Here is a 16,547-nt window from a genome sequence, read left to right as displayed (position 1 = left end):
ATGTACAGGAAACATGTAACAGATGTAATCCTGCTGGATTCCTGTCAGCAGCATTTCACAGGAATGAATGCTTCAATTACAAAGATGGAGAAACAAGGAAAAAACTGGAAAAGGGAAAGAGGAAAAATGAAAAGGGACAGAAAAAAAGGAAAATGGAAGAAGAAAAGGAGAGCAAGAGAAAAGGGATTTGAGAAAAAAGCTAAAACTTATAAAAACAATTAAGAAGAAAAAAATGGAAAACAGACTAGAATAGACAAAATTGAGAATGGGAAAAAAGTGGGAAAAAGAAAAAATGCCAAACAGAAAAGAAAAAAGGAAAAAAATGAGGAAAAAAAGCAAAAAATGGGCAAAAAGAATAAAAAAAAGAAGAAAAAAAGAGTGAGGATGAGGTGTTTTTTTCTTGGCCATACAGAAATTGGTTTATTTTGCAAAGCTGCAGTGGCAACACCTTTTTGTGCATCATGGGTCACATGATCAACAACTGGATGTTACAACTGGTGTAAAACACAAAGAAGACGAAGAAGAAAACTGGAAGCAGTCGGAAGAAGAAGCTTTTCAATGCATCATTCACACGTGCAACTTATTCACATGTGATTCTACTTTTCTCATGTAATAGAAACACTGCAGTTGCAAAATTGTGTTTCTTCAAAATTAGAGCAATAGTGACAAAAGGTTTGAGCACATTTGAATTGTAAATGCAGCTTGTCAGATTTTCAACTGGAAACCAACTTCACCCAAATCGATTTCAAACATGAAGATTTTAACAATTATATGTGAGACAGACAGGATTCACTGCACTCACCTTGTGACCGGAGATCTGCTGATTCTCTCAGGTTGGTCTGTGACCCTCAAGAAGAAGAACAAAACGACCCATTAGCAACCAATCAAATATTTTCAATTCAACACATACCAATATCCTCTAAACTTCCTCTACAACACAGAATAACCTGAACCCTTAAATCATCAGAACCCTCCGCTGCTCTGAAACACTGGATGAAGGAGAAACAACATGAAGCAGGTGAGAAGTTTGGATGGAGTGGGATGGAGTTTATACTGTAACAAAGGGACATCATCAAAGAGTCAGTGGGTGTGTGTGTGTGTGTGTGTGTGTGTACTTGTTTATGCTACATATTGGGCCAACCACCCAATACATTCACTGACTCCCTGAAGACCTTTATTTCTATAGGGACCAAAGGTCGGTGCTATTGTGGTAGCCTCCTATTTTGCCTTTATGGGGTTCTGTTAGAGCAGGGGTGGGCAACTCCAGGCTTCGAGAGCCGGTCTCCTGCAACTTTTAGATGCATCTCTACATCAACACACCCGAGTTAAATGATGAGGTCAAGCTGCACTGAGGAGGTGATTCAGCTGTTGGACTTAAGTCTGTTGGACCAGGGAGGCACCTAAGAGTTGCAGGACACTGGCCCTTGAGGACCAGGATTGCACACTCCTGGTTTAGAGGAAGAATGTGAGTTAAGTTTTGGTTAAGGTTAGGTTAGAACAGGGGCCTGCAATCTTAGCAACCAAAAGACCCATTTTGCTCAGAGAACAGCCAAATGAGTCTCTTAGAGCCACAAATGTCAAACGATGCCAATTGGACTGGACACCGCTCCAAAAGAGGAAGCAGACTAAAGTGCAGGGCATTCTGGGTAAATACAATGAAAACAAATAAGCTAATCCAGTTCCAGCAGGAGAACTTAAAAAAAAAGAAACCCTCCTACAACCGCTCTGATGCTACTCCATTTTTATTTACAAGAAGGAAGTTGCGCTCAGTGTCTCTTTCAAAGGTTTTTGTGTTGCTTCCTTCAGTGGATCTTGGTGCAGCACCCTCACAGCCGAGGACGGACACATAGTTTAGTAACAATGTAGTTTGAAACACACTGTAGTTTGAAACATGGTTTCAAACTAAAATGTGAAAAGCAGTAGCTGGAAATGTAATAAATGTTCCAATTTTGGTCCCAAAGCAAACCGAGCTTACTGAACTATCAGGTGGGAAAACAAAGATTTTCATTCTTTGTGAAAATCCAGTGCAAACAACTGAAAACTGCGAAAATATCCAGTTGCTGCTATATTTAAAAACATAGACTGATTTTGTTAAACTTTTTTTTAACAAAAGCTATTAAGAGTCATTGTGGGAAGTTCAAAGAGCCACAGGTTGCAGACCCCCAGGTTAGGGACAAACAGGTGGGGTTAGGGTTAGGCATAAATGCAGATACTAAGACGGATAGAAGTAATCTTAGTAGGTTTAAATGAGAACATGCTTAAATCAATCGCATTTTCATAAATTGACACATAATTAAGCACCATGCAAAGAAGCAATGAACTAGAGCGGAAGTTGTTTCTGACTTTACATTGCCTATGATTAAGTGTGTTTTGATGTTGATTATTTTTTGTTTTGTTTGTTATATTATAAGTCACTCCCAGAACAAAATGTCCAAATTCAGAAAATTAAGTATCTACTGAGGTCCACACAAAGTCCTAATATGGATCGAAATATAAGCTTGAGAACGTGCAAGTAAGGATATTGACTAGAAATTAATCATCCACGAATCTAAATAGTAAAAATCTTAAAAGATTTTATCTGACAAATAGACTGAATGAATTTGGTGTTTGTTATTAGTGTGATGAAAGAAAAAAAAAAGTACCATTGTATTATGATGATAAAACATAAATATTTCTTCAAGTTTAAGTTCTTTAGAAAATCCTCTTTTGTTCCCAGTGTAGTTAACGTTACAGATTAAAAAAAGAAAATAAGCAAATTACAAAGGTTTTTCTTTTCTATTAGCTGTTGTTTTCTAATATCGGCAATAACTGCCTTGTCTCTGCATTGTGTCACTGAATAAAAATAAAACCTAGACTATTATTCTCTCTGCCTAAATAATCAATGATCAATAACTGTGTAATCTAAATAACTGCAGAAAATAAACAGAGAAGATTTTCTACAACTTTTAATGTCAAGGTGATTGAAATTACCTTGACATTTGAAAAGATGCATTTATGTTCACTATTATCCTAAAAAAATAATACAAAATGCTAGATCTAAGTCTTCTAAGTGGTTAAGAAGAAGGTGCAAACAAGTTGTAACAAATGTTGCCTCTAACAAGTGAAATAAGAAAGTAGAAAAGGAAAAAAAGAGACGGAGAAGCTAATGGTGTCACCAGTCAGCCTCATGTGTCTTAAGAAAGAGGTGTGTGTGATCCGTGTTTAACAGAAGGATAAATCCTGGTTATGTAACTAATCCTGATTTAAAGCAGCAGTGATGCCGGGACAGTAAGTCAGGATGACTGCAACAGGCTCAGACGATTCTTACAAGCATCTGCTGCTGCAGAGAGCACAGACATATGCTGCATGCTTTAAATGTCACAGGTTCAAGGCTGAAGAGCTACAGACGGAAATGTTTCCCCAAACACGTTTAAAGGCTCCAGAAAGCTGCTGCTCTCTGAGGTTCTTAGGGTTTTTTGAAAAATAAAATCTAAAGTGAGAAAAATCTGAAGCCTAACAAAGAAACATCAAACCAAAAAAATCAAGTACATATAAAAGAGATCAAAAGTTAAATGAAGTTGAAATTTGCTTTTCTATATGCTAAATACATGTGGAAATAAAGAGACAGTCCATAATATTGCACCAACAAATAAAATAAATATTGCACCTTGAATGAATAAAGTGCTTTAAGTGACCATCTCTACATAAAATTACAACTAACCAAGCTACACTGGAACATTCACCATATGCTGAAACCTGAAATATGAGCCAAACAGACCTGGTTCACTCCAAAACTCTGCAAAGATTATTCATGTAGTTGAAGCCACATTTGGAAAAAAGAGGGGGGAAAAAAGAAAAATGAGAAAAAACAGGAAACACAAGAAAAAAATGGTAAAAAATGGAAAAAAGAAAAAATTGATAAAAGAAGAAAGGAAAAAAGGGGGAAATAAAAGAAAACAGAGCAAGAGAAAAAGAAATAAAAGGGAAACAAAAGAAAAAGAGTATTAGGAAAAAGAAAAAAGAAAAAAATTGGTAAAAAAAAATTTAAGAAAATGAACAATAAGAAAAATACAGGAAAAATTGAGAAAATAGGGGAAAAAAACAAAAGAATCACAGAACAATTTATCTGTGATCAAACTCCACTTTGACATTCTCTGCATCAGTAAGTTGGAACTCGTCCCTTTGGTTTTCCTGGCAATATCTAAACCCATGATGCCCCGGACCAGAGCAGTTCAATCGTTTCTGTCTCCTGATCAACTTTAAGTCTGTTGTGACTCAACACTTAGACCCATCACTTAGTCAGAAGGAAGCATAACCCATGTAAAAAAGAAAACATTACAGTACGGCTTTTCCTTGTAAGCTGATGGCGGCGCTGCAGCTCAAGCATCATTTCAGCACAGCATGAAGCCGAGCCAGCAGAGACGCAGACAGACAGACAGAAACCTCTGAGGTGAAGCTGTTGTACAAGAAGAAACAACTAAAAGTCAACTTCCCTCAGAAAAAAACGGGAATGAAAAGTCAGAGCGTGCCTTGAACGCAGAACAAAGAACTCAAACACTGAGTCACATTAAAGGTGAATGAAATGGGATTAATGAACATTTCCAAAGATTAACAACATAAAGACACATGACTGAATGAATGACATTGAAAAGCGACAACACAGAAATACCACAACACTACACACAATAACTGTTGATTATATATTTTAAAAAGTATTCAATTCATGTTGAAAAATTTAAGAACCTGACATTGTAAATGTTATTTTTACTATTTTCTCCTTTGTTTGTTAAACTAGAGCATCAGTAAATATCAGTACATTTGAAAACATGCAGCTAATTTTTGCAGTTTAGTGAAATAAATCACACTTCTTTAAGATAGTGGCGCCCAGAAGAAGCAAATTTCAAATGTTTTCCCCAAAAACATTATTTGTGCTTGTGGCGCCATGCAGTCACAGCCATACAGTTACTTAAAAAGGGAAGTGATAAATTATTTTTCATCATCATTTTTGTCTTTATCACAATATTAAGGCAAAATATTGTGGTAAAATTATAAGTCCATATTGCCCACCCCTATGCTTGTCAAAGAAGATGGCCGCCCTGGGAAATTATGGTAACCCCACAAAAATACCCTAATTTTCCAAAAATTAAATCTTCAATTAGTGGAAATATTCCAGTCGCCCAGAACTAGCTTTAGCTGAACTAAAGCAGGAATTACACTTCCTGCATATAAAGCAGCTTTACCTCTGGTAAAGGTTTGCACCACTGAACCCCAAGCTGCGACGGACAGCTGATGGAGGGAGAAGGAAGGACGACGGAGGCACTGGAGGGTGGGGCAGGCAGACAGACAGATGCAGCCAGAAAACATGGGAAAGGAAAACTTACTAACTGTTTTTGTCCCCTGCGGGAGGGTGCAGCCCGACATGGACTTGTTTGAGCTCGGACGTTTAGAAGGGTCAAGAGTGACCCTGCGAGGCAAGAGGAAGAGAAGATGAGAGGAACGGGAGGTTAGAGGCAGAAAGAAAGAAAGAAAAGTGACAGGGATAAAATAATGACAGAGTAGGAAGCAAAGGTAGAAGAATCCAATTTCAGCAGAATGCAAAGACAGGGCAGAAGATTGGCAGGTGTGAAAGGTAAGAAAAGGCCAAAGTTGTTAAAGAAATCAAACAGATAAAGCAACAATAAGCAGCCAAGAACAGCAGACCATAAGAAACATACAGTAAGTCAATCTGAGCTGCAGACCTGGGTCAAACTGTTTCTAGGTGATAGAAATTAAAATGTTTTATCAAATACTATCCATGTCACAGTTTACATAAACTATGGGATATCAGTATAATTGTGCAACTTGAAATTACAAAAATAAATTTGCTAGTTTGAAAAACAAAAAACGTGTTTTTCTTTCAAAGAAAATTAAGTTTTTATGATTTTTCAAACCATTTCAGGTGTAAAGATGATTTAAATTCAAGATTTTTACACATTTTACTACCCACTGTTAAATCCTAATATGTCATTCATCCAACTAGGCACATTTCTCTGCATTTAGGTCAAGATGGAATCGAGAATTTGAGCAGGTTACATATTTAAGATTTGCTGCACTGCTATTAGACCCAGGCCTTGCATTAATGTGGGCAGAATTTGACTTGTTCTGGTTAAGGCTGGTAGGTTAGTACTGGTTAAGGAAATGACTGAAAGAGGCAGCAAATTAGCTGTATGACCTTTGTGTTGAGGTCAGCAAATCAAAAGTGCTGTTACTGCAGAAATAATGAATAAAATTAAAATGTTAAAAATATAAAAGATCCTGAAAAAAGTTCATTTTAACCCATTCAGACTTAATTTTTATCAACAGAACAAGAAAAAACAAAACAAATTTTTTACTCTGCTTCAGCATAAAAAAAACTGCAAGCAGTTCAAGAAAGTCAGCATTTATACTCATAAAAATAAAAATAAAATGTGAAATAAAATACATTTTGAAACCACAAACAAACTGTAAAATGCTTACAGGTACTTTTTTCTTAACCCCAACCCTAAATAATTAAACATTGGCTAATATACCCCAGTCCTGATGTCCACTCAGATGGACACTCGACTGACAAAAATCCTAAAATTTAATGATGAAAAATATTTTCAAAATAACTTCAAATACTATCACTGTAAGTATTTAAAATTACAAGAGAAGTTTCATGGGGCTGCCATGAATTAAATTTACATTTTTGATGGTAAATAGACACTTCCTTCTCCTTTTGCTCATACACTGCAAAAACTCAAAATCTTACCAAGTAGTTTTGGTCTAATTTCTGGAGCTAATATTGTAGTAAAGTTGAAAAAAGACAAAATTAACCAAAAATTACTTTTTTTTTTTGTTTGTTTGTCCAAACTTTCTGCACTGACGGCCAAAATCGCCAAGATAAAATTTGTCTTTTCTTTCCATCAAAATTCACAGTAATTATGTCACTTTGAACAAGTGAATTTTTTTTCTACCAGAAAAAACATTAGTATAAAATTTGCCTTAATGTTTACATTCATTTAACTTTTTGAGCCAATTCATTTCTATTTTATTGGTGTATAAATTGTTTTTGGTTCATTTCCAGCAGTAAAAAGGATAATTTTTTAAAACGTTGCTGGATGTTAGTGGCATGACTTCATGCTCTGATCTGCTAATGAAAGATGCCTAAAACAAACTCCTATTTCTTGCTGAGAAGTTACTTACAAGTTAGTTTTGTCTTATTTCAAGTGAACTAAAATATTTGCACTAGAAACTGGACCAAAAATAATTGTTACGGTTTTGTAGTTTTGCAGTATATTGTCGGATGCCAATATTGGTCAATAAGAAACTACATTCATTTAAATGACAAAATCCCTATTTTTTAAACCCAGACACACATCTTGTCCATTCCAGTGGACATCAGGTCTGAAGGGGTGACTCTAAAATCAGATGCTCTCTAATGTTTTCCACTTTGAACCTCAGCATCTCCTCTTACTTGCGGGTCAGCTTGGAGGTGATCTTGCTGAGCAGGTTGGATGGGGCCCGGCTCCTGACGTGGGGCAGCGGGCTGGCGTCATGAGACAGCGTCGGGGACGCCGGCGGGGCGTGAGACGGAGGCCGGCGGTCTCTGATCTGACCCCCGTGGAAAGTGCTCCTCACCGTGGATCCTCTGGAGAGGCGGGACGACGGCGTGGCGGACGAGACGCCAGAGGCGCTGGCGATGCTGTGGGAGGAGGGCGAGGCCGGCGGCAGGCGGTGGGATAAGGTGCTGCAAGAAACACATGAGCAGGAGGAATCAGGTTTGTTTGTGTCGCACATTTCAGCAACAAGGTGGTTCAAAATGCTTTACACCATAAAAGCATCATACAGTTACTAATTAACATTACAATTAACTGGTAATTGTATAACATTACACGTACAAGAAATAAACATTACATTTTGTCAAAATCATCAAATATGTTAGTCAGTGTTCCAGTTATGTTTCAAAAGCAACGCTAAAGATGCAAGTTTTTAGTCTAGATTTAATAGAAATCCTTTTTTTGGCTGTTTTGCTGTTATATATATAAAATACAAACTATTTAATTAAATGTCATGAAATATGCAATAGTCATTGACAAAGGCAGCTGTCATCACTTTAAGAGGCTTATTAAAACCCAAAACATTCGTGAACATAAAACAGAACGGGTCAACATAAAGGCAGAGCTAATTAAGTCTGACTGTGTGGAATCTGAGTTAAGAGAGAAGTCAATAAAAAATGATATTATTAATAATAATATGATTAATAATTAATAAGATTTGTAGAAATCGTAATCTTCCTGATTTCTTTTTTTTAGCATAAATGACGTATCCCATTCGTTTATTCACATCTAATTTCCTTCCTGTCAGTCAACACTTTATCTCACACTCACATGCACGCACGCACGCACACACACACACACACACACTCCGTGGTTCATTGGTGGCCTCAGGCTGCTTTTCATAACGCTCTAGATAACACCCTCACACACAGTGCAAGCGGCCAGAGCCATTAGACGAGTTAACAGTGAGAGCAGCCGCTGCAGAGCAAAATCGTTTAACGTCAATGAAACGGCGGCTGGTGATGACCAACAAGCACAAAGAAAAAATGAAGCTGCAGAAAACTAGCAGGGCGGCTGATTTAAAGGAGACGCGTCAACTTCTAAACTGAAAGTTGATATAATTTCTAACTTATAGCAACTGCTAGTTTTCCAGCTTGTTTGTCTATTTTGATGGAAATTAAAGCTGAATGGTGATGAAGTTTATAAATAATAAATAAACATTTCACTTCATCTGGTGACATCACATGAGGCATAAATCTGACTTTTCCTCTTCTTTAAGTCCAAATCTGCCCTTCAGTTGTGCTTAGTTGTAGTATGAACAAAAAAGTCTGAGACATATGTGAGGCAATGAGAAACACATGGAGCTGGCATATGAAGCCAACCGAGGCAGACAGGAATCACTGAGGCGTCATGAAAACCACACGGGTTGATGGATAAATTCCTTTTTGTAGCTACAACTGCACAGAAATGTTCTGGAAAGCCCTGCTGACTTCACAAGCAACCATTATAGAGTTAGGGCTGAAACGATTAATCATGATTAATCATTTATTCAAATAATCAACTAATTTAGTAATTGATTAATTGTTAACCGACGTATACAGACTCCAAATAAAAATATAGATATGGATGTATTACAGTTCAGCCCTACACCAAATTTATGTTTCGTCCTGCAGAAAGAGCTAAACTTTTCTTCTTCAGTTAGGGATGAAACGATTAATCATGATTAATTGTTTACTGAAATAATTAAAATAATAATAGAAACTGCCGACTCAAAAAACGGCCATTTATTGAAAGAACATGTTCAGATAAGAAGGAAAATCTTCTTTGTTTCCGCTATTATTTGCACAGTTTTTATTGTAAATAATATCTTTTTTTTCCACCACACAAATAAAGACGAACATTTTAGCTCTGAAAGAATCTGCCTCTGATCTAAACGTGCCACTGAGGATGTGATTGAGATCGGCGCGGCGCGTAATGGATGGGGCAGCAGGAGGGTCACGTTAGGACACATCCGACTGCTCCACTCCTTTCACTTCACATTTCCTTTCTGTCACACTCCCTCCAACGCCAGCCGATGAATCGTAAAACCAAGACAAAAAGGCTGCCTCTGTAATACCCAAATCCAGCAGCAAGTGATGGAAGAAGACAGAAAACAAACTCAAACATGTTTTCTTATTGGCTTAAAGTGATCGTCCATTCCTCCCATCGCTGTCAGGAAGAGACATGGGAGGAAGATTATCCGCCTCTAAATATGACTTATAAACACTAATCTTACAGCTAAACTCAAAATTCACTCAGTATTTTAGCAATGAGGAGCATAATTCAGCTAAAAATATGAGCTATAAATACAATGAGGTGAACTCTGCCACATAATTAAAGCGAAGGGACTGAATTAAAGTTTTTAACTGAATTAATTGCAGAGTCTGTAATCAATTAACATGAGATAAATTCATCCTTTATTAGTTCAACAAGTCAGAAATTTAAGCTCTGAAGACAGAAGAGGACAGAATAAAAGTAAAATAAAATTTTTTAGGCATTTAGGTTGAACAAATTAATTCTCAGAATAAGATCTGGATCAAAACTCCTACTAGTATTTAGACAAGTTTAATTAATTGGATAAAAGCTGATTTAAGTGCAGCAAAGTCGGCTTTTCAGTAAAAGTCTCTGGATCAACATGGCTCTACTTATTATAGAAGCTTATTAATAAAAATACAGACACTTTGTGTTGTGCTTAAAATGTTTTCATTGTACAAAAATTATGTTGTTAAAGATTTTTACCCTCAGGACAAGTAAAAACTCTCCACTGACATCAAACAAAATCAGTTCAAGGACCACAAATAGCCCCGGCACCATACTCTGGACCCCCATGAGCTCACTGGTTGGAACTTGGACGTCTCAGTAAGAAAAATGATCCCAAGCTGGCTGTGGAATGGATACAGACGACCAAAATGGCCCGAAAACGCAAACAGAGTTTAACAAACAAACTGGAATCCATGATAAAAACTTAACGTTTGAATCAGTACTCTCTGGAGTACCCAGAGAGAATCAGTGAATGCACCTGGAGGCCGAAGGTTTTACCTGTTTTCTTTGCCGTTTTGCAGCAGAGATGGTCTGTCGGCGCCGGATCGGTCCGTACACACGTACGTGTTCCTGCGAGTCATGGCACTGGCAGGGATGTTATTCTGGAAGAAAGTGCAAAAATACAAACCTGTTAGGTCTGGTAATAACTTAACAATTATTTCAGTAATCAACCCTTCTGATGATTAATCAGTTAATCAGATTTTTCATTTTTTCACTGAAATGTTTAGCTCTTTCTGCAGGACAAACATCAACACAGTGCAGGGATGACCTGTGACAACTGGGTGGCAAAACAGGAGCTAAATGGGAGATTTTATTTTGACAGAACATGAACAAGGTCAAGTTAAGACAAGAAAAAAGCCAACGGTTTTTTTTATCTTAAGTGCAAAACATATCTTTGTACAGTTTTGGTTCACTTACTGCTCTGATTGTGTAGTTTTCTCAGCAAATGGTTTTATTTTGAGTATATGTGCTCCAGTTAGCCATTAATAAGTTACTAAATTGGTTAACAATTATTTCAATAATCGATTGATCACGCTTAATCATTTCAGCTCTAGTTCTGATGGATGTTGGTGAGATCAGCAGAGCTTACCAGGATGTATCTTTTCAGGTACCTAAAGAAATTCACCCATCCGCTCATGTGGTTTTTATAACAAATCGTTTAATCCGATTAATCCAGTCAATCAAAGCCAGAAAATATCTCCTTAGAGTTTATCTGAGAGTCTGCAGGAGTAATGGTTGCAAACCTCTGCTGTGCAAAATATCCTGATATATATCCAACTGATAAACCTCCAAATTAGTAAATCTGCTCTAAAATAGGTTTTTTCTCTGTTGGTTTGCTGTAACCCGAGAAGCTGAATTATGAGGCCTTACCACAGTCGAATTGACCTCCTTGCGTCTGTCGGGGATCTCTGCTTTATTTGGGTTGTGGGCGGAGCTAACCATGGGACTGGACGGGGTCGGGATGCTGCGGGAGCCCACAGCGGAGCCGCTCGGCTTGCGTACGGAGAGCCGCTCTTCTCTGAGGGCCGCGGCCTCGCCCACGCCGCTGGGGCTTCGTTTGGGGTGAGCCGACCCCGGAGCAGCCGGACCACCTACTGGACAAAACCCGAAGCACTTCACCTACAAATATCACCTTAAAACACATCCACACTCAAATCCGGCACGCCACAACGTGTCCCTCTGTCCTCCAGAGAGACGTGTAAATAAACGCTTCAAGACCTTAAATATTATTTCATCAATCAAATAGAAACAGTTTTTATCTAAATGGTGCCAAATTGTAACAATCAGAGGTTCTTTTGCGGTCGTGGCAAAAATCGTGAGTTTATTGCAAATTTTACGCAAACATTTTCAGACATTGTGTTTAAATGACCAGCTCCAACCTGCAGGTGGCAGTATTTCTTACTTCAGGCAGCCATATTGACTGCGACCAACATGACAAGTAAAAACGAACCACAATTACAGTTCAAACACTACATTTTTTGAGAATAATTTTTTATTATTACCACAATTACACATTGTTTTTGATTGTGAAAAAATGACAAAAACCAACAAAAATTTGAGGACTGATCAATGTATTCGATTTTAAGAAGTGCTCATCGAACGCAGACAGTTTCATAAATTGTTCTTTGAAAACATTCATGATCTTTAAGTTACCAAAATGAAAATGAGTTTGACACGCCTGCCTCAAAGAAACCGAAACGTTGGACTCACAGAAGTCGGAGTGTCGTCTCTGGCGGTGGTACGTGGAGGCGCTTCGCTGAGGCTTGTGACTGGAGGAGGAAGACTGAGCGCCAGAGGAGGAAGAGGAGGTGGAGTGCTTGCTCATCCCGTTGGTGATGGCGCTGGGGCGGACGCGGGCGAGACTCAGGCTGCTGGCCGACCGAGACTCGGTACCGTCCGTCTGAAAGGCGAAGCCACAACGTGAGCAGGTCCAGGTCATGTAACCACAGAAAGCCACATTTGTAGACACAGAAGATGAGCGACAGGATCGCTCTTCTAATTCAAATGATTTTCAATCATTTTTAAGTAAATAAAATAATAAAATGAAGAATATTGACATTTCTAAACATTGTCTCCACAATAATTAGAGATAAACTGTATTATATTACACATTATTTATTGGCCACCTGAGGAAGAGATGTAAAAACTTTACACTATTTTGATTAATTCATTCATTGCTTTTAATTAATAAGTAATAAATATGGAAACTAATAAATATCTACATGAAATAAAAACAAAATAAGTATTAATAAATAATGTTATTTTATGGAATTTGTCAAAATGTTTTATATATTTATTTCAAGATTTATTTATGTAACTTATTTCATTTGTTAAACTTTTCTTGTGTCAGAGAAAACTCCTCCCCCTCATTTGAATATAAGAACATAAAATAAAAAAGCTTAAAATAAAAGAACAAAACATCAGAAAATAAATAAAACTGATTAAAAAATGAGGTCCCAATTAAAAAAATATGCATTTTTCTTTTTTAAATTTATTTAATGGAGTATATATTAACTATTGACAATAACATATTTACTGTAGATGCAATGCACAGAATAAAACTTGCAACTATTTTTTTTAAATCAACTGAGTTTGAAGCAGATTTAAATACATTTTCCCTCTAAAATAAACCCATTTTTTAAAGCAATGCCATCATGTCTATTATTAAACTAACACAATGCTGATCATGATGGCATCATTTATATATCTGACTGATTTTAACAGAGAACAGAGAAACACTCCACCTCTGTCTTGCGTCCCAGCAGCAGGTACATGGCAGTGATCTCGTTGTATTTATGTTTAACCAGAGACTCTCGAACCTCCTCTCTGTCGAATCCCATCCCTACGATCACATCTGCAAGAAGTGAGAGACAGAAATGAATCTCTGAAGATGCGGTTCTTTGTTTGATGCTGCAATCAAAGCCTCTCAGTCAGCAAAAAAAAAAGTAACGCGAAGGATGAAAATCAAAACTTCCTTCTTGGTCTCAGGTTCACTCCTCGCTTCTGCTTCACAATTTCTCTAATTTCCTTGTTTCTCAGCTGCTTTCTAATCCAAAACATTAGAAAGCTTAAGCTTTAAAACAAGTTTTAAGCATTAAAAACAACCTGGCTGTGCAAAAGCCCATTTTATCACCTTGCAACATCAAGGCCAGTAAAAATAAAACTCACCGATGCGGCCGCTGTCGCCGAAGTCCTCCTCAGGCTCAACGTGGGGTTTCAGCTCGACGCCTTCGTAACCAACGTTGATCCACTTATCTTTCATTATTTGCTAATGGCCAGACAGAGAAAAAGGGTTTTACTAAAGAAGAATAAGCCCCTCCTTCTACGCCACTCTAGCCAATAAAAATGCAAACAATTATCTGTTTTTTGTAGCAGAAAGCAGGTGATGTTGTCTCCCAGTACCAAACAACAACTAAGGGAAATTTACTCCACTAATCATGTGTGCAAGCAGTGGCAAACTTGTTCGGGTACAACTGACAGATACATTGTATTTTATAGTTCTTGGGAGCCCCGCCCCTTTCTGATGACGCCTTGGGCAAATGCCCATATCAACAACCGCCACTGAATGCACATTTTCACCAAACCTTTTACTGTCTCAAACCAAATATGTCTGAAGATTCTGTTTTCCAGGTTTTTATATTCAGGAACGTTTAAAGGAATGAAGCCATTTTGTTTTAAACTTTAATTTAGAAACTTTTCATTCATTTCCTGTTGAACAACAGCAAAGACTCTGGGTTCATATGACTAACTCCGACCTGCAGAGGGCAGTATTTCTTACTTCTGCTGCCTCAGCCTTAATTGATGTAAGTAAGGCTCAAATTGACTGATCAACATAGAGAGTAAAAAAAAAAGTCACAACTCCTTTTATGCAGAAGCTCAAATATAGTAAAAGTGTTCAACTTTCATCTTCCACTGCTGTTTATTGCCCATAATGCACTGCTGCTGGTCTGGAGAGAGGCTCTTTGGGAAAAATAAGTAGTTCAATTAATCTGCATTATGTAATTTTAACACATTATCATTTTTGTATCAATATCAATATGTTGACAGCCATAAATGTTAAATAATGCTGCCTTTTGAGGACATTCATGGTGTTGAAATGGCCCATAATAAAATGAAAGCTAAAGTATGTGCACCCCTCTCTCTTTGTGGATCAATTTGCTTCAAATTGATTGTGATGTGTTCTATGACTTTGCATTTTTATGTTTTATGATGTCTTTGAACTGCCATGTTGCTGAAATGTGCTGCACAAATAAACTTGATTGGTTGATTGCAGTTTCCCGTTTACCTCCAGGGAGCAGCGCTTGGCGGGGTTCAGGACCAGGAAGCGGCGCAGGATTCCCTCACAGTCTGTGGACATGTAGAAGGGAACGCGATATTTCCCTCGTAAAACACGCTCCCGCAGTTCCTGAGCATAAAAACGCAAACATATGAGACTCCATGAATTTAGTCGTTTCCCCTCCAGATATCCACAACGTTCGGGCGTACCTTTAGGTTCTGGCCATCGAATGGCAGCGACCCGCTGACCAGCGTGTACAGGATAACGCCCAGGCTCCAGATGTCCACCTCTGGGCCGTCGTACTTCTTCCCCTGGAAAAGCTCCGGCGCGGCGTACGGCGGCGACCCGCAGAAGGTGTCCAGCTTGTTGCCTTCAGTGAACTCGTTGCTGAAGCCGAAGTCGGCGATTTTAATGTTGGAGTCGGCATCAAGCAGCAGGTTCTCCGCCTGCAGGACACAACAGAGACGGAACGTCCCAGTAGTCACTTTGTTAGCTTCAGTCAACTTAGAGAACATGTCAAACTCAAGGCCAGGGGGCCAAATCCGGCTCGCCATCACCATATCTGTGGCCCTCCAGATTCTGGAGAGACACATGAAGCCTGCAGCTCTGTGCTTAAATATTCCTCTATCACTCAAGTCAAAGCAGTTTTATCTGTACAATATCAGTCCCTCCAGTTTTTTACAATTCCACAATCTCAGAAATGAACACAAAATCAACAAATTGCTGATCTGTTTCAAACTAATGTATAATTATGAGTTTATAGCAAATTTCTTAGGGAGTCATATTGACTATGATCAACATAGCGAGTAAAAACATATATATATATATTACTGTCACACATCAGCTAAAATGTCACCATAGACATTAAACTGACCTTCAAGTCTCTGTGAACAATATTCTTCTGGTGACAGTAGTGAACAGCAGAAACAATCTGAGGAGAAACGCAGAAAACAAGAGAATAATTTGGCTCTAATAAATCAATAAAAAGTAACTTCAAAACAAGTAAAGTAAAACCAATAAGCTCCAGTTTTGATTTTAATTCCATATCACGGGATTGCTGCAGATTTTTCAATTCAAAATATAATTTTCTTTGACTCTTTTCAGTTGATTAAAAATAATAAAAGCTTCCAAGAAAGAGAAAAAGTCAAATATTTAAAAAAAAATATTGTCTTCATTGAGAGCAAAGTGGAGCCAAAGTAAAATTTTGTACTTGTTAGCAGAAACTTTGCTAACTATGACTCTAACTTAAATCTGATCAGAGGTAAAGATTAGGGTGATGGTAAGGAGGCCTTCCACCCTCAAAACTTGGAGCGTGAATCTTCTGTTATCCAGACTAATAAATGCAGAAAACTCCTGTTTTTTTCTGCATCAGGAACATTGAATTTCAGAGTTTAGCTCAGGAAACAGATGCAGACCACGGTTTGCTGTCTAACTCACCTGTCTGAATTTGGCTCTGGCCTCTTTCTCCTTCATTCTGCCATGAGCCACGAGGTAGTCGAACACTTCGCCTGCACAAAAATCAAAAACAAAACATTCAAACTAACTGTGGAGAAGAGAGAAAAGTGCTCCTCATCCAATTCTAGGGTTTGGCATATTAAGACAAACGTAATCCGGCTTTTGCCAGGCGGATCTCGTTAAATATCAGTGACTGAATT

General features: G+C 37.9%; 1 protein-coding gene across 9 annotated transcripts in view; it reads right to left on the bottom strand.

Annotated features, from left to right (window-relative positions):
* The window catches only part of LOC129358720 (MAP/microtubule affinity-regulating kinase 4-like), a 49,818-nt gene that overhangs the window by 4,434 nt on the left and 28,837 nt on the right, over positions 1-16,547 (bottom strand). For 3 of the 9 annotated variants that reach the window (XM_055027819.1, XM_055027817.1, XM_055027822.1), the window contains exons 6-17: positions 16,330-16,400; positions 15,767-15,823; positions 15,102-15,338; positions 14,902-15,021; positions 13,785-13,884; positions 13,361-13,470; positions 12,327-12,516; positions 11,487-11,710; positions 10,614-10,717; positions 7,454-7,726; positions 5,361-5,443; positions 803-847 (exon numbers count right to left, since the gene is read on the bottom strand). In XM_055027819.1, the coding sequence (XP_054883794.1) occupies positions 803-847; positions 5,361-5,443; positions 7,454-7,726; positions 10,614-10,717; positions 11,487-11,710; positions 12,327-12,516; positions 13,361-13,470; positions 13,785-13,884; positions 14,902-15,021; positions 15,102-15,338; positions 15,767-15,823; positions 16,330-16,400 (1,614 nt within the window). The remainder of the gene's footprint in view (positions 1-802; positions 848-5,360; positions 5,444-7,453; positions 7,727-10,613; positions 10,718-11,486; positions 11,711-12,326; positions 12,517-13,360; positions 13,471-13,784; positions 13,885-14,901; positions 15,022-15,101; positions 15,339-15,766; positions 15,824-16,329; positions 16,401-16,547) is intronic. The other 6 variants (XM_055027818.1, XM_055027823.1, XM_055027820.1 and 3 more) reach the window with 4 other exon arrangements.

The sequence above is a fragment of the Poeciliopsis prolifica genome, unplaced genomic scaffold (assembly GCF_027474105.1).
Source record: "Poeciliopsis prolifica strain line A6 unplaced genomic scaffold, Auburn_PproV2 SCAFFOLD004, whole genome shotgun sequence".
Classification (NCBI taxonomy): Eukaryota; Metazoa; Chordata; class Actinopteri; order Cyprinodontiformes; family Poeciliidae; genus Poeciliopsis; species Poeciliopsis prolifica.
This window is presented reverse-complemented; position numbering and strand designations above follow the sequence as displayed.